The sequence below is a fragment of the Eucyclogobius newberryi genome, unplaced genomic scaffold (assembly GCF_026437365.1).
Source record: "Eucyclogobius newberryi isolate DKJ021-1_F unplaced genomic scaffold, fEucNew1.0.hap1 SCAF_14, whole genome shotgun sequence".
Classification (NCBI taxonomy): Eukaryota; Metazoa; Chordata; class Actinopteri; order Gobiiformes; family Gobiidae; genus Eucyclogobius; species Eucyclogobius newberryi.
Window position 1 is genome coordinate 15,331,874 of NW_027315768.1, and position 17,058 is coordinate 15,348,931.

A 17,058-nucleotide genomic window follows, 5' to 3' on the forward strand; every position below is an offset into this window, starting at 1 on the left:
ATTCGAGTCCAAGATAACTGTGATGGCCCTGTGATCGATAAATAAGTCAAGCGAAGTTTATGATGCCAAAAATAGCAGACTTGTATTGACACCTCCTAACCTACTGTGCTCATATAAAACAACATGGAGTGATTACATTTCTGGTCTATTATGATTGACTGTGTTCTCTATTATCATTACGGTACTTAGATCATGCAAATCAACAACAGCTTTTCAATCCTGGAGTTGCTACAGCAAATATGTCCAAGAGGGAAGGACTTTGTTTATTTAAATTGATCTTGTTTTAAGACCATTCCAAATTCAGTGCTTGTTTACCACTAATGGTATGACAAATTATGTGTACCATAACATTTATGATATGATGAAAACACAGACTCCCATGCGCGCTGGTGGTGCAGTGGTTAAAGGCATTGCACACACATGTGATTTTTACCAACGTTTTGGGTTTTATCCCAGCCCTCGTTTGCCGAATGTCTTTGCCCTCTCTCTCCCCATTTCAATTGCAGCTTTCCTGTCTAGGGACCTAAGCCTTTGTGCCAGATTTGTATCATTTTACTTTAACTTTAAGAAGCAAAAACAGGGAGGCCCAGACTTCTCTCTCCACACACCCTTTCTCCAGCTGCACCAGGGGATCCCAAAGCATTCACTCGCCAGCCGAGAAACAGGGTCCCTGAGGCATGTCCTGGGTCCTCCCCAGGGTCTATTGCCAGTCGGACATGTCAGAAAACCCTCCCCAGGAAGGCATCCAGAAGACATCTGGAACAGAGGGAGCAGCGGCTCTACTTGGAGCTCCTCCCTTGTGACTGAGCTCCTCACCCTATCCCTAAGGGAGGACCCACGAAACTCATTTACACAACTTGTATCCATTGTATAATAACCCAATCTTTATCAACAAGAGTTGAACTTTCATGAAATATTGTATTGCAATATATTATATTAACCACCACCTGGTAAAGCTAGATTCCTCAAACCCCCTAATACATTTCTGTATTTAAACTGTGTTCTCAAATGTACACCATAGTCAGCCCCATATGGATAAAATCTTCTCCACCTTGATTATTTATGCCTATGCAACTGAACCTTGTTCATAGTTACTGATAATAGACACAAGAGTGACAGATATATAGTGATTGATGCAGAGAAACACAGGGCTAGTTCAGAACACATTATTTGATAAGGTCCTCTGCATTAGACAAACAGTCCTATACATACATTAATCTAGCAATCCCTTGCCTCTTATTTATAGAACTGATGGTATCGGCTGCATATCCACGCTTCATCAGGGGCAAGTTTTTATTCCCTGTTCTGCTTTGAGGTGAATGTAGGACTGAATCAAGTGCAGCAAATTGGATATAAATAAGGGAAGAACCGTAAAGTGCAGACCAAAAGTAATCATTGTGGAGATAAAGCTAAAGCTGACTCTGCAGCCTCAACAAATGTAAAAATGCATTTCAAAACATAGTGCTTATCATGCTGCCAATACGAAATTAGTACAAGCCTTATGCAACGGGAAAAAGAACACGCTACTGCAAAAAGTGAAGTATAATTGATGTTTTTATTTGTGCCTGTTTGTATTCTGGCTGACACTTTGGGACATTAACCACCCAGGTATATTGTTATTTATAACATGCATTATAAAATTATAATTATACAATTGTATTTATAAAATTTACAGCACAAATTAATGCCAGCCGCAATCTCCATTTATTGTAATTCCAACACTTAACAATAGAGGGAAACAAAGTTCTATTTGTGAATTTAGTTTAAAGGCGAGCTCTTTAATAAACTAGTTTAAATGAAGTTATTATTTAAATTCTTATTAAAAAAAAAAAAGACTTTGTTTGCAAGTGTCGTGTGTAAAAACCTCCACTCCCCAAAATAAATCCCGTGTTGGCTGACTTTTGTATAGACGTGGGCCTATGTTTAAATTAAAATTAAAATATCATAAACTAATAGAGATTTTAGTAATTTTGTGGGGCCAGAAAGAAACACACAAGAAATACTTGGGATGTGGGATTAGGCCTGGATAATTGAACAGAAAGCCCAAACTGTAACGTAAATACATGGAATACTTTAGTAACGTGACCCACAGCGGAAGTGTTGAGAAGCAGGAACCTCCGCAGAGACAGACGCGTGACCGTGTGAAGAGGCCCCGGGGAGAGGTGCCTGTCTCCGCTGAAGAGCCGGGGGACATGGGTGGCACTCAGAGCCTGGAGGTCCCTGGAGGAGGCGCAGAAGGATACCACGTCCTCAGAGTAAGACTTTTAGAATCTCTCAGAAGTGGCAGCATCCAAGCCCCGAACAAACGCACTGTCAATAAGTAGGACAGACTCATTTGATAAACTAATAACAGAAAGTACAGATGACCACAGTTATGGGCTGCTGATGATCTATTATTGAACTCTCATCCACAATATTCCTACCTACCAACATTTTGTTTTGTGCCAACTAGAATAACCGGTGTGCCAACTGCTTTCTGTAGAGTCTAATCTTTATGTCACTCACTAAAGTGTACTTTTTACACTCTTACATTGAAATCTCCTTTGATGAACCCTTTTAATGTACAGTATGTTCGATATTCCACATAATAGCTCTAACATGCCTATGTTTATCTATAAAGTGTACATATTTGCAGGTGCATGAAAACTCCCCAGGAAGAAAAGCAGGACTGGAGCCATTCTTTGATTTCATCATCTCCGTTTGTCACACTAGACTGGTAATTCTTGTAATATGGTTGTAGCTTATCAAGCGCTTTTAACCTCTTGGTATGTTGTTCAGAATAAGGACAATGGCACTCTGAAGGAGCTGCTGAGGGCCCATGAGAAGAGGCCAGTGCAGATGTTAGTGTACAGCAGTAAGACTCTGCAGGTCAGAGAAACCACAATCACCCCCAGCAGAAAGTGGGGCGGCCAGGGGCTGCTCGGGCTCACCATCCGCTTCGGCAGCTTCGAAAGGGTTCATGAGAACGTATGGCACGTCCTGGAGGTCTATCCAAACTCACCTGCAGCTGAGGCCGGTCTGAGAGCTGACTCAGACTATATCATAGGAGCAGACACGTCTGTGATTGCGGTCAGTCCACTGCAGAAGAATACATGTGTGCCGTTATTTATACTGAGTGTGTGTGCTCCTCAAACAGAGTGAGGACCTGTTCTCCCTCATCCAGAGTAGCAAAGGCCAACAGCTGAAGCTGTACGTTTACAACACTGACATAGACGACAGTCGGGAGGTGGTCATTACACCTACATTTGAGTGGGGCGTTGAGGGCAGGTGAGCCACATGCTGTCAGATACAGCCTGGATTTATACTCTAAGAGAACACTGCCATAAAATGATGGAGGTCTCAGGAACACTTAAGAGCCCACTCACCATTTAACTTCAACAAACCATAAATCACTCACAGCCTTTGCTGCATCATTGCTCTGTCTCTTCTGTTTCTTCTGGTTTAACTCACTAAATATATTTCCCATAACTTATACTACAACAAGCTGTAGTATTTAATCAGTTGTTCCTTTCCACCAGCCCTACTCAGCCCTACTCAGCCCTACTCAGCCTTACTCAGCCCCACTCAGCTCTACTCGGCCCCACTGGATTCTGTTTACATTACTCTCTTGAATCTGGTATCTTATCTAGGAAAATGTCCACAACAAATAGATATCCATGAAAACTCTGCGGTAACCACTCTGACCAATCAGTGATCGGTTAGTTAGGTTAGTACCTGCTTGGTCTGGTTAGAACCCAGTAAGAAGAACAAGTAGGAATGCTCCAAATAGGTTTGAGCTGGGTGACATAACATGTTGTATAGTATTACTTATCCAGCTTCTGTTTTTACATGTCATTTACAAAGCCTTGTTCCTCTGACAACCCTTGATCATGTTATTCCATTCTAAAGCCTAGGTTGTCGCATTGGGTGTGGTTACTTGCACAGAATACCCACGCCTCATAACAGTTTTTCCTCAGAGATTCCAGATGAACCCATGTGTCTAAACAAAAATGACTTCACAGAGGTATTGGTCACATTTTAAAAAACAAACTGTCTCAAATGTTAAATAAGGCCCTGACATGTGAATGTTTGTCAGGTTCCCCTCTCAGGAGTCACGTCCACAGTCCCCGTCTCTCCAGTGGACCAGCCTCTCACCAGTGTTTGTGTCAGTCCCTCACAGACAGGTGTGTCCCTGTGGCAGATGGACGTCATGTGCCTATTACTATATTATTACATCACCTCATGTATTACTTGACAAAGATGGAGATACTGCCCTACATCCCATAAGTAAGTTTAAAACATGTCCTTACACTTACAGATGTTCCTTCAGTCTCCATACCCATAAGCCCTGCTCCACAACTACCCAGTCAGTCTATTTTCCTCTTTCTAACATTAATGTAGACATGCAATTTTAACTGTACACTTCAAATCAGATACCATTATCTTTAGGTCATCTATTCTCCAATATATCACACCTCAATGTAAACTGGTTCCCACACGGTGACCCAGATCCTGGGCTTGGATTGCTGCATGCAGGCCGGGTCCCTGGTGTGTACCTGTTCCATGTAGTATTACTTCAGGGATATTTCAAGTGTAACAGATGTCTATTCCACAGGTCCTCATCCTCCTGACCAGTGTGTCACAGAGCTGCTTTTATAAGTTTGTAACAGTTTCTCTGCCATTTTGTATAGGGCCATGTGTAAATAATGCAATATTTAATATAAGAACATTTCTTTATAATATAGTATACTATGTGACCTGCCTGTATTTTATATTATTTTACACTTCAAATAAAATGTGATTGCAAGAACTTTACACTATCTGTTTAGACTGACTTGCTTCCCTATTACAGACCAATCATCATTAAAGCTTTATAAATGTGTGTTTTAACCTTGTAGCTTTGATTTCTTCCATCTCTATCGTGTTTTTTTTATTGCAATACCCAACAAAACCACCAAGTGTCAGTAAAATAACAATCCCATAACTTAAGTTTCCTGGCATTTTATTCACTCTTAGCGGACCTGTACAATTTTGTACCCGAAGTGGAACATACAGCCCTTGAAAAAGTAAGAGCAAAGCAGCAAAATTAAACCACCCAAGGAACTGACTGACAGGGGAAGGTCTAAACTTTGTACAAGTTACTGCTGCAATTTTAATCTGAAAATTCACCTGTACAGCATATACAGTTTCCAATTTGATAATTATTATTCCTGCATAGGATTTTGTACATTGCTATTTTCTACATTTGGTTACTTTGTGCATTTAATGTTAAGTACGAAGCCCCAATCTACATTTGTATGCTACACATTACATTCTCATGGCTAACTCAAATTAAAGCCTAAACATTGGTGAACACAGAACAAATTTGAAACCTTAGTAGTTCTACGTGAAGATGACAGTTTTCTCACAGTAAATTAACTTCAAGCAGCTCATTATCATTTGCACTCTGGGCCAGACAGTGTTCTTGTTTTGTCACTTTTAAAAACACTGGACCGCCAAGACTCCCTTTGGCCCTTTAAGGCTTTCTCCATCCGAAATGTCTGAACAGTCGCATATTCTTCATGGCACAACTTCAGTGCGTGTGTCAGACCAACAAGAAGGTCCTTCACTCCATGTTCATCAAGCGTCCTCTCTCTTGATCTCTTTTGCCCTGGTAAACAGTTACAAGCCTGGCACAGGTTTGAGGAAGGCCCGCCGTCTTCTGCCGCTGCTGGCTGTTGGTTCCCCCGTGGGTCAGTCGCCCCCCGTGTCCCTCAGAAGGAGATGATGCTGGAGGGGGCCGGTGCGGACATGGCGGCGTTCACGTGCAGGTTCCCAGACGAGCTGGACCGCCTCATGTGGGGCAGCAGGTACGGGTCGCTGCCCAACAGGTGGACATCGATTCGGTCCTCCTTCCTGTACGCCAAGCACCGCCTGATAAAAGCCTACGGAGGGGGAGAGTTTTAGTGTGCTGGCTTAATTAAGTAGGTTATTCTAAGTCCAAAAGGAATACGACATACCTTCGCTTCATTACTGGAGACTGGTTTGACTGGAAACTGTACATCTGTTGCTTTCAGGATGGTGTTCTCTTGAAGGATGTCCTGTTGCGACTGATTGTGGCCAAAAGGCTTGGAAAAAAACAAAACAAACTATCATTTAAACCATTTTATATAATTCCAGAGCTTTTTAATTGAGTATCTTTGTCTAATAATTCAGAAATTCCAACTTATATGTAGATGAAGGTTTAAAATAAGGTATTATGATTTGTTTGGATGCGTTTGTGTGTTGACAATATCCTGCATTGCCGTACGTGTTTGCATATAAATTACCTTCCTTCCATAAAGACACTGGAAAAAGATAACCCCCACAGACCACACGTCCACCTTATTCGAAATTTTAGGAGGCTCTTTACCAACGACAAAACACTCCGGAGGCAGGTACCTGGAATATTTGGTTTAAAAAGGTCATTAGATTGCAATCGTTTCATATTTTCATGTAATAAGAGGAGATAAACATTTACCAATATGTCCCTGCCCCCTGCGACGTCAGGTCCATCCCATCTACACCGTAGTTGTCGTCGTCCATGATTTTTGACAAACCAAAATCTGTTATTTTGATCTCTCCACAGGCGGTGCCGTCCACCAACAAGATATTGCCTGCATCAGAAGAACAGGTCAGTTTTGTCTGCTTTGTGCATTTAGGTTCAATACTTGTTTTTTAAGCCGTATTACCTGGTTTGAGGTCATAATGGATGATAGGTGGCTTAATTTCATTCAGATACTTAAGTGCATTCACAATCTGCATTACTATGGACCGGGCTTCCTTCTCAGACATTAGCTTATGTTGTTTCAAGTAGAAATCCAAGTCGTTTCCTTCGCAGTACTCCATAACGGTGCAAAACCTACACAAACCAAACACACATTTTGTTTTCGGGTTTGCTCATTGAAAAGGAAAGGAGTTGAAAAGAAGTACGAACGTGTCTGTGTCCAGTGAAAAGTAGTCGTAAAGTTTGACGATGCGGGGATGGTCCAGCTCCTTGTGTATTCTATACTCTCGACATGCGTGCCTGCGGAGAGGGAGATAATTATGCATTGATTAGCTTCCCGAGCCGGAGGATGCAGGTGCTGTGTGCAGAGCTGAAAGAGAACCATTCGAGCTTATGGAGAAAAACATCAATCCACCTGCAGCCATGTTCACCGGAGCAGCAGATCCATCACAACGTATATAACAGCAATTACATACAGCAGATGAGAAGGGGTTTGAATGACTTTGGTCCCACATACTTGTGATAGTTTTCCTTCTTCTCCTCTCGCCAATTCTTGTTAAGTTGGTGGATTTTCACAGCAGCATACCGTTGTTCAATCAAGTCAAAAGCCTGCGAAGAATCAAAAAAGGAGGCTGATTACTGCCGGGCATTCAAATTTGGTCAGTGAATTATGTGAACAGTTACTTACCTTGTAAACTTCACTAAAACCTCCTCTACCTAAAAGGTAAAGGAGCAGGTATCGCTCGTTCAGCGTTGGGTGGTCTTTAAACCTGAACAGACAAATGTTATACACTTAAACTAATACACAATTCAGTGACTGGGTCCAAAACATGTAACGCAACAAACTCTTTTGTTTAAACTAAGAAGACATTACTTTTTCAAAAGGTCCTACTGAGGAACTCTTTTCTGCTATGATCATTTGTGCACCAATTTGTAGACTCATAGGCAAACTTTACTGATCCACAAGGAAAGTGACTTGGACAGAGCTCACACTTTACAATATAATAACAAAGAGCAAAAGAAACAAATAATTAAACTGTGCAAATTTGTGTCAATAAAGTACAAACATGTGTGTATACATATACAAATAAAAGTAAAAGTGTTAGGGAAAGAATATGCACCTCAATAATGATGCTGTGTATAATTCTGACACTTGACAAATGCTTGATAGACCATGTCAGGATTGGACATTTGGACTATACAACCAGCCTGCATTACCACACGGGCATTACTGTGGTACATTACTTATTCTTTGGACCATAAAAACAATACAACACCAGCGAATGCTAATAGGTCCAGAAATACACCAATTGTAAAAGTCAATCAGTGAAAAATGGTAAAAGAAATCAGACCTTGGACCATGTTTATGAATGAAGACTGGGACATCAGCACAAGAGTATCATCTACTCAAACATGGACCTTTTCTGAATGTTCATTTGAGAGCAAAACATCAACAGATCTCACTCAATATAAAAGGTCCAGGAGTAAAACGATGTGCTAATCGAGGTGTTAGCTGATGTGAATAGTGGGACATGTTAGACCTTCATGAAGTAAAGTATGTCATTACTCAATCTCACCTGTCACTGATGCCATTGGCCTCATATTTACATCTTATCTCAAGGTCAGTGCAGTAACTGTCAAAAGAAGTGGCCTGAGACTTACTGTGAACTGTCTTCATTATTTATTCTCTTCAGCTCCCGAATGTGAAGGTTGCGGACTCTTTCCAGACGCTCCAGCTCGGCCTGGATCTCGGCTTCTTCCTATTAATGATTCAAGTGCACAAACACACAAACGCACAGAGGAGCTTCAGAGCAGCGACTACAAGGAGAGTGGATCATCAAAACCCACTGGTACAGAGCCGACTGATCCCACATTAAATATTCATGCTCTTCGCCGTGCAGGAGTTTGTCAGCTCGGCCTACTCATCTACAAAAAACAATGGACTAGATTGACAAGGGACGGCCCAAAACTATCCCACAATCCACCACAAAGCACGATTAAGCACGAGCAAACACCGAGCCTAAACTCTTCAGCAGCTTTTTAATAATAGACCACAACAAACGGTTTGTTTAAAGCCTCTGGAAATTGAAAATAGTCAGATGTGTGCAAAGAAAACATGCCAAACCTTTTTGAGATGTCCAAGCCTCAGTTTGTAGATCTCTTCCTGTTCGTGGTACTCTGCTAGTGTCAGCCTTTGTGGGGAAACGGGACAAAAACAGTTGAGGCGGTTGTAAAACTACTGAATGTAGTTGTTGATGTGGCTTACAGCTGAGGTAGGCTGGGTTTTACAAAAGGATCGTTCTCTGCTCCGTTCACGGCCTTGGTTTTGCGTTGCTTTGGCTCAGAGTTGGTGGTCGGTGACTGGGAGTTGCTCATAGAGGGGGGTTTTCTCTTGGCAAGGAGTTTTCGTTGCCTCTCGATGTCCTCCCTTTGCTGGTTGATCCACTCCTGCTGTCTGCAAAACGAGGAAAAAAAAATTTTTTTCGGCAAATTTTGTATCATATTTCCTCGTGGCGTGGATAAATCATTTGTCCTGCCACGTATCAATCATAAAACGCACCTACCGCTCACCTGCAGTCGTGTGCGGTTCGTCCCCACATTTCCGCGTGTCTAAGCGCATGGATCTATCATAATATAGTTCCCTCAGTGTACGGGGCAAAATGAAGACGGAGAAAGACAGTTCGAGCTGACGCAGAAGTGGACGGAAATCTACGAGAGACGAGCGATGCGATGTGATCCGTTGCGCTAATAAACAAACGCACGTGTGTGTTGTATCAGTCCGCACGGGGGAGTGCGCATGCGCACTTCCACCTGCGTTCTCAAATCGCCGAAAAATCGTCCATTGAGCCTTTAATGGTATGAAATCTCTAGGAAAAAACTAAAGAAAATAGATTTAAAGAACACATTTTCGGGAGCATGTGATCAATATAAGCGGTCATTGTTCCATTTAGGCGTTTCAACAAAAGTGTGACTAACTGAAAAACTGTTGGCTGACATTAGCATGTGAAAATCAGATTTTTTGAAACGGGCTTGTTCAAAAGCATAAATGAGATCACGTGTCAGTACTTTCAGATTGTGTTAAACAAAGCTCAGATTAAATGTTGGCTAATGTTGACGACGTGGCGTGAGGCGCATCAATATCGATAGAACACAAAGCGCACGGGTCTTACTTGACAAGGTTCTGGAAAGCGTAGCCGTCCGTCCACTGCTCTGTGAATGAGGCTCCGTGCCGGACTGTGGTGAAGTGGCCCAGTCGTAGTCTGTCCTGCATGCTCTTCTCCCGACAGGCCTGCTTCTCCTGGGTGCTCTGTGGACAAGGCGATCGCATCATCAACACCCTCATTGTGTTGTAGGACACAGTAACGGGGCAACACTTACCTTTTCAATGAGCAACTTCTTACTCATAGTGATGCATTTATTCAAGCGTTCCTTGTATTTTTCAAGTAATTTTTGTTGTTCGTCTATCTGCCTTCTGAGATCACAGTTTGCCTACAAGACAAAAAGACGCTCAGTTAAACGTATTTATGCTCTGCGGCAATGTCATCTCCAGTAACGTGGCACAGCATTTTGCCTACCCTCAGCAAGTCGTCTATCCTGCCCTCTTTCTTCTCAAGGTCGAGGTTTTTAGTACTTTCAAGCGCAGCCAGCTTCAACACTGTAAGGTCAGTCTAAAAGGGAGAAAGAGGAATAGTGTCATAAGATGAGCCTTTTACAGAGAAATACACACCGACACCGCCACGTTCACTGCACTCACTTGAATGGATTTGACTGCGAGTTGCTTTGGGTGCGTCATGTGGTCCATAAAAGACAGGTTTGTTGGAGATGAACTATTTTGTCTGACCTGAAAGAGAAGACATTGAGTAGCTGTGATGCCTGGAGACTGCAGCGGCACATAGACATACGGAGCGGAACGTACAGAGGGGCCCTGAGCAGAGTGGGAATGAGAGTTCTGGGGAGAGCGGATCATAGGCGGGAGACCTCTCACGGGACTGGACCCATTTCCTCCCTGGAACTGAAGAGTCGTAAAGAACAAAAGGAGGTTACTTTCAACAACAGGCACAAGACTTTCAACGTTGTCATTTCTGCTTTTTCTCCACGGATGAAACTTACATCAAAATAGTCACTTATTTTGGGCCCCCGCACAGTGGTTTTTCCTACAAAATAATAAGACGACGACGTTAGAAAGTAGTTAAACTAGATAAAGACAAAAACAACAATCACTCTTAATCTCCACCTTGGCTGCTCTCTGATTGGACTTCAGGTTTTCGTTTTCTTCCTCTGCTCGTTTCGGACTTTTTCTCCGGAGTCTGTAATGGATAATTCATAGAAGAAAAAATATTAGCAGTCTTAAAATGTGACTATCCGCAACGTATGTGTTCTCTTCTTAAAATATCTTTACTGAATATGCGGGAGAACTGCCCCTCTTCATTTCTGACCCCTGTGGAGTAAAAAGAGACGTTACCAGGGTGTGGTTTCAACATTATTATAGGCCACATAACACATTCAAGCGTTTTTACTTATGATAATCTTAAAGCAAACATGTGATTCAAGTTAAAGGGATTTCACAAAAACAGTCGACGATCATTAGTTACAGAACCAATGCTTCATTTTAACAGTAATTGCATTTGTGTGTGGCGTTTCTGAAATTCATTCGAAGTAATTCTGTACCTCTGACTCTTTGTCGCTTGAGGATCCCAAACTTCCAAAACTGTGATTTGAACATTCATTGTTGGTCAAACCCTTAAAAAACAGAAGTGGTTTAGTTGAGTAAGCAGTTAATGGCGTTTTAGTCTGCCAAAATGTATTGGTAGACCGATTATTTTATAGGGTATATAAAGGATTTATATAGACCACAGCAGAAAGGAGAATTGAGCGAGTTAGCTTGAGTTTTGGGAATTAAACGTGAATTTATTCTACTGTCATTCATCCAAATATGCAATTTACCACTAGTTCTCAGTGAGTGCACTTTGGGTCACATATCTAGTCTGATTATTATGTCTTTTGCCAATTCCACGCTCCCTTTTAATCGACTTATTGATGCACAGGGCATGTCTTCAGCTGACCAAGAATTTATTTGGTGGACAAACCCCGTCTTTGTACATGATTGGGGAGACACTCACTTTGGTTCCGCTCTGACTGCCAGTGCTGCCCCCGGTGTTGCCACTGACCCCGCCCATAAAGCGTGCCTCCAGTAGCTCTTGCCTCCGAGGGTCCAGGCTGTGCAGCTCCTCCATGGTGCCTGCGGAGAAAGTACACATACAATGAGTCTCCACGTTAAACGAAAGAAGATGACACGTTACACAGTACAAGCACATCAGTGATAGGAAGTCAGGCCGTTTACACTGCTGGCTATTTTGCAGGAGGAGGGTCATTATTCAAACTGTGGTAGTAAAGTTCATATCTTGGAGTTGAACAGACACAGAGGAAATGCATCAGCGCGGCGTTATCCTGAGAATCCAGGAGCAATGTTTCAACTGCAGGCAATGATGAATGCACCGCTCCGGAGGGACCGTTACGTGAGCTCACTGTGCTGCTGCTGCTACAGACTTGGAGGGGTCTGCTCACTCACTGGCTGCTCCTGCCGCTGCCAACACCTGGCCTTTAATCAAACTACCACCATTTTGAAAGTACAAAGGCCTGCAGATCTCTGGCCCCGGAAACTGCAGGGACTTCTGACCAAAAAGATTATTAAATTGATCAAAGAAGACTTACACTACGATTATCACAAAACTACTACCGTTTTGACTTGTTGACACATTAAATGGTACATATTAGGGAAAATATTTATTGTACTGGATGTATACACCCATCAAGACGTTTTACACTGAAGTGCATCCTTTTAAAAGTCTCTCTAAGATCAAGTGGAGGTGTAAGCATAATTCAGATAGTAATAATTAATTTTGACATCTCTTTCTCATCTCGTTTTTAACCATGTATCAGTCTCAGACAATACAAAAAAAAGTCATACTCGAGGGCAGATATAAAGGCTGGTAGGTTTTTTCCACAGTAAATTGACTATAACCCACAAATGCTTACTGAGATAATAGATAAAAGTTGGGTGAATATAATAGAATAACATAAGAACCAAAAGTATTAAGAGTATTTTTCTTCTCTATACAGCACTTTTCCCCCCAATAATTTTTGAGTCACAGCAAACCCTCTTTGTTTATAAGATTTTGCAGCACACCTGAAAAATGACCAAATCACACTTTAGAAGAAAAGTGAGTTGCATGATATTGCAAAAATTGTCAGAGCTGCTGCGATGATCTTTTTTGGTGCAGAAGTTTGCTCAGGACACATCAAAATAGTAACTTCATAAATTAAAACTCAATGTGTGAATCCGTTAATTAAGATTGGACATTTTTCAGGGCACACTTGTGTTCCCTCCACTCTGGTTGAACGGCTGTACTCTGATCAGTGCTGTATAAAGAGTGTATTTGTTTAGACATCCAACCTCACAAATGTTTAGACCATCACTCACAGTGTATGCTCATAAACCAAGTAGTTTTTCCAAGAAACACAATGCCGGACCATTGACTCTAGCTCCTCGTGTCACGCTGGACACATTATAGCTGGAAAATGCCATATCTCCCAGAAGGATTTAGACAAACACTACAAAGCTTTAGAATAGAATAATGAAGCAGGCTGCTGCAAGGATCCACTGCCAATTACTGTCAATCAATTTATGCAACTAAGACAATCAAATGCTGCAAAGTTCTCCGATGTGACAAGTCCAAATCCTCTCTCCAATGACAATTTTGACTTCTTCAGCATCGATCTGCCCTTTACAAGCCCCCACAGCAAACATGTCCAGGTCTCAACCAAGAGAGAAAACTAGATTTCCATCTCCATCCACAGCTTGAGTTCTGTTTTGCTGGGGGTCAGATGAGGCTACCTGCCAGCACTGCAGTGCCGTCTCCAGCAGAGTACCACAAGACAATACCTGAACATGACAATTATAGAGACAGTGCAATGTGGTTAAGGTCATGTACACAGGTAAACTGAGCTACACGTCAGCCTAAACAACAAAGACTGCTTCCTCACCGGGTCTGACACAGTGTTCTGCAGGTTCTCAGAGCTGTGATGAAGCATTAAGCTGTATAGCACCAGGAATGCAAATGTGCTCCATCGCATAACTTTACATCGATACAACTTGTGTTAGCACTAGCATCGGGAGTGAGCTGGATGCAGGATGCACACACAAAAGCTTAACAATACTAGCGATGATCTACAGTTCACCAGCCTAAAGCACGGCTCTTCTGACTTATACCGGCCTGAACAGACAGTGGTCCCGTGTCTTCAGTGCTAATAGCTAACAGCCAAAGCCTCAAAGGACTTTGGAGCTGACAGTAACATAGCTAGCGAGCAGCTTTCGTCACCAAGCTTTACTCAGACGTTGCAATCAATTTCGCACACATCCTGCTAAAAAATACCTTCGACAACCGTCAAGAAGAGGTAGATGCCTACTAAAATATGTCACGATACCTTCCCAGGCCTTCAGCCCTGCCGTGGTTTGTTGCTGAAAACACAGTCCGCTTCAGGGACGTGGAGAGCTGGGACCAAAGATGGCGTCCCCTCCAAACTTCCACTACTTTGGACACTCATCAAGCTGCTTTTGGTGTAAAGGTGCTGTTTCTCGCGCCGTGAGTGTGTTTCACAGTGGAAATCACCCCGTGGTGCGACAGTCTCTCTTCCACATGGACTGAACAAGTCGTGTCGGGCTAAAATGTCTTCTTTTGTCTATTTTCGAGCACAAACCTCTTCACACCTCTACAGTGCGTCCTGCTCCACAGCCACCTCTCCGTCTTCAAGTGAAGCCCATGAAACGTCATGCACCGTGTGCAAAAATCTTATCGCGAGGTGATGCACTTTCAACAGGGACAGAAATATGCAGAGAATGTTCAAGAAGTTAGATGTCACAAAGAGCAGTCCGGACAAATGCACTGTGTACAAATGTGCACGTCTAAACACAAGCACTTGTAAGTTCTTCAGACAAAACAACTCAAAAACAATAATAACATGCAGAATAAAGTGAACTTTAATTGTCTCAAATACACACTTGATATGTACACCCAAAATGTTGACATTTACATTTATATGACGACAAAATACATGTAATTATGTTTTCTTGAATTTACTTTGCACCCACACTCTCTGCATCACAACTCTCTTTCCCCTATTGACTTGGAGACGTCTGTCTTCCAAGTTCTGGATTTCTTCAAGTCCAGCGTTGACAAATAAATTCTGAACCTCTTCTGTAAAATAACTAAAAATTAATAAAATTATTCACAAAGAATATCAAGATCTTTCTTTCTAATATACCTTTGGTAAAATAATAAACACAGGTACCATCTCCTCGAGTGTAGAAATTGTTTGATAGGCAGCGACCTAGACAAAAGCAACCAATGAAGCAAAATAAAGTCACATAAGAGTGTTGATAATGTGCAAGATGATACCCTTTTTAAATCTGAGCTGTGACAAATCATATCGTCCATAATCTCGGAAAAGGAATATTCCTCCAGGTTTAAGGTATTCTGATAGTCTGTTAACAGCTCCTTGGATTCTGCCAAAACAATAATATCATGGTGTTAATGTTAAATTGCATATTAAATGTGGTAATTGTTAGAATGCGTAGTAACACTAAAGAGGGTTATAGTGCAGCTATAATGAACACATGGCTGGTGGGGCGAGTGGGTGATAAATGACATGAGCTTGTCATGTCTTTGTCTCCAAACCTTCACCTACCGCGCTGGGTGAATAGAGGAGAGGACAAAGACGGCCAGAATAACATCCAGACTCTGAGGTGGGAAGGGAAAGAGGGCCTCCTCCTCACAAATGTCATGGACAAAAGAATGACACATGGAGGCATCATAGTCAGGGTGCAACTGTGAAAGTAAGAAACTATAGTCAACAAATGTTACTCATCACAATCTATAGCTATGAGAGAAATCTTTGTCTCTGAAACATTTATTTGAAGAAAAGCTATGGGAGTCATAACTTAGGGATGGTTCAAATATGGTAGTAAAATTATCACAAAAAAGAACTCTAATCCAATTAAAATATGCCTTTATTTGGTAATGCATTGTTACAAACTGACTTATAGAATTTAAAAAACATTACCTTGATCAGCTCAACAGCATTTGAAGAGAAGTCGCAACAATAAACAAAAGCATCTGTCCCTCTGGGAAAAAATACCTGTTACATTTTCGTCTAAATAAAAATATGTAAAATTCTAATTTGAACTTACTTTATTGTTTTCAAAATAGGAAATACACTGTTGCCAACTCCACAGCCAACCTTGAAAGTTAAAATTATTATTAAAGTCAGTTATATCCTACTTTATATTAAAAGTAGGATTTTGAAAATAGTGTGATAGTTGTCAAACCTCTAGAATCCTAAAAGCAGCATGCTGTCCAGGGAAAGATGGAGTCTGTATGTCTTGTTCATTATTCTCCAAAACTAAATGATAGGTCGACTCTGCGTGTACAGAGGGGCTGCTGTGTTCAGAGGGGCTGCTGTGTTCAGAGGGATTGCTGTGTTCAGAGGGGCTGCAGTGTTCAGAGGGATTGCTGTGTTCAGAGGGATTGCTGTGTTCAGAGGGATTGCTGTGTTCAGAGGGATTGCTGTGTTCAGAGGGGCTGCTGTGTTCAGAGGGGCTGCAGTGTTCAGAGGGGCTGCAGTGTTCAGAGGGGCTGCTGTGTTCAGAGGGGCTGCTGTGTTCAGAGGGATTGCTGTGTTCAGAGGGATTGCTGTGTTCAGAGGGGCTGCTGTGTTCAGAGGGGCTGCAGTGTTCAGAGGGATTGCTGTGTTCAGAGGGATTGCTGTGTTCAGAGGGGCTGCTGTGTTCAGAGGGGCTGCTGTGTTCAGAGGGATTGCTGTGTTCAGAGGGATTGCTGTGTTCAGAGGGGCTGCTGTGTTCAGAGGGGCTGCTGTGTTTAGAGGGGCTGCTGTGTTCAGAGGGGCTGCTGTGTTTAGAGGGGCTGCTGTGTTCAGAGGGGCTGCTGTGTTCAGGTTGTGTGCTCCTAGTCTGACCTGATGGATGTAGTTCTGGAAACTCTGCAAACAGCCACTTTCGATTTTTAAAGAACTTATTATGATGTGTCCTGTAAAACGTCTCCCAGATTTGTCCTGCGTCTCTGTCAAATCTAACTGTGTACAAATAAAATAAAATGACTTAATTGTTGAGCTTGAAAACAAAAGTTAAAAATGGGTTATACTTGCCTTGTTCATTCACAGGAACTTTAATGCTTGAGTTTTCTTCTGCCTTGAGTCGGGCATTTTCTTTATCCTCTTCTGTCCATTGAACATGGTCCCTTCAAAATACACAGTCAAAG

The 17,058-nt window shown here is 42.1% G+C and overlaps 3 protein-coding genes across 7 annotated transcripts; 1 reads left to right on the top strand and 2 right to left on the bottom strand.

Moving 5' to 3' along the window:
* Window positions 1-2,144: 2,144 nt before the first annotated feature.
* Window positions 2,145-4,234, top strand: LOC140360076 (Golgi reassembly-stacking protein 2-like). Its single transcript, XM_072445392.1, has 6 exons — window positions 2,145-2,255; window positions 2,636-2,716; window positions 2,779-3,069; window positions 3,137-3,267; window positions 3,889-4,003; window positions 4,076-4,234. The coding sequence occupies exons 1-6, from the start codon at window positions 2,193-2,195 to the stop codon at window positions 4,232-4,234; spliced, it is 840 nt and encodes a 279-aa protein (XP_072301493.1). The 5' UTR covers window positions 2,145-2,192.
* Window positions 4,235-4,964: 730 nt separating this feature from the next.
* LOC140359490 (serine/threonine-protein kinase tousled-like 1-B) lies at window positions 4,965-14,610 on the bottom strand. Of its 5 annotated transcripts, none has more exons than XM_072444431.1 (22): window positions 14,483-14,610; window positions 11,845-11,963; window positions 11,393-11,464; window positions 11,124-11,162; window positions 10,959-11,031; window positions 10,835-10,878; window positions 10,641-10,736; window positions 10,479-10,565; window positions 10,300-10,392; window positions 10,103-10,213; window positions 9,895-10,031; window positions 8,991-9,179; window positions 8,850-8,916; window positions 8,387-8,484; window positions 7,413-7,494; window positions 7,242-7,333; window positions 6,935-7,024; window positions 6,690-6,859; window positions 6,479-6,614; window positions 6,288-6,399; window positions 5,979-6,086; window positions 4,965-5,903 (listed from the first exon to the last, which is right to left on the bottom strand). In XM_072444431.1, exons 2-22 carry the CDS (start codon window positions 11,956-11,958, stop codon window positions 5,733-5,735), a joined length of 2,181 nt encoding a protein of 726 aa, XP_072300532.1. In that variant the 5' UTR covers window positions 11,959-11,963; window positions 14,483-14,610; the 3' UTR covers window positions 4,965-5,732. The 5 variants fall into 5 exon arrangements, with proteins under 5 accessions (XP_072300532.1, XP_072300528.1, XP_072300529.1 ...); XM_072444427.1 differs by having other exon boundaries at window positions 14,493-14,587; XM_072444428.1 differs by having other exon boundaries at window positions 14,210-14,551.
* A 134-nt stretch (window positions 14,611-14,744) lies between these two features.
* On the bottom strand, window positions 14,745-16,191 carry mettl8 (methyltransferase 8, methylcytidine). Its single transcript, XM_072444435.1, has 7 exons — window positions 16,110-16,191; window positions 15,972-16,021; window positions 15,845-15,905; window positions 15,470-15,609; window positions 15,181-15,287; window positions 15,047-15,112; window positions 14,745-14,979 (listed from the first exon to the last, which is right to left on the bottom strand). The coding sequence occupies exons 4-7, from the start codon at window positions 15,583-15,585 to the stop codon at window positions 14,843-14,845; spliced, it is 426 nt and encodes a 141-aa protein (XP_072300536.1). The 5' UTR covers window positions 15,586-15,609; window positions 15,845-15,905; window positions 15,972-16,021; window positions 16,110-16,191; the 3' UTR covers window positions 14,745-14,842.
* Window positions 16,192-17,058: the final 867 nt, after the last annotated feature.

Bases quoted from the DNA above. Each gene is read 5' to 3' on its own strand.
- LOC140359490 (XM_072444427.1), bottom strand. From the start codon at position 14,556: ATGACGTTTCATGGGCTTCACTTGAAGACGGAGAGGTGGCTGTGGAGC. The intron at 7,334-7,412 runs GTAAGTAACTGT...GATTCTTCGCAG, and splicing joins GTTTTAGTGAAGTTTACAAG to GCTTTTGACTTGATTGAACA. The intron at 7,025-7,241 runs GTATGTGGGACC...CCCTCTCCGCAG, and splicing joins AAGAAGGAAAACTATCACAA to GCACGCATGTCGAGAGTATA.
- mettl8 (XM_072444435.1), bottom strand. From the start codon at position 15,585: ATGTGTCATTCTTTTGTCCATGACATTTGTGAGGAGGAGGCCCTCTTT. The intron at 15,288-15,469 runs GTAGGTGAAGGT...TTGTTTTGGCAG, and splicing joins TCCTCTATTCACCCAGCGCG to AATCCAAGGAGCTGTTAACA. The intron at 15,113-15,180 runs GTATCATCTTGC...GCTTTTGTCTAG, and splicing joins ACAGCTCAGATTTAAAAAGG to GTCGCTGCCTATCAAACAAT.
- LOC140360076 (XM_072445392.1), top strand. From the start codon at position 2,193: ATGGGTGGCACTCAGAGCCTGGAGGTCCCTGGAGGAGGCGCAGAAGGA. The intron at 2,256-2,635 runs GTAAGACTTTTA...ACATATTTGCAG, and splicing joins AAGGATACCACGTCCTCAGA to GTGCATGAAAACTCCCCAGG. The intron at 3,268-3,888 runs GTGAGCCACATG...TCCATTCTAAAG, and splicing joins GAGTGGGGCGTTGAGGGCAG to CCTAGGTTGTCGCATTGGGT.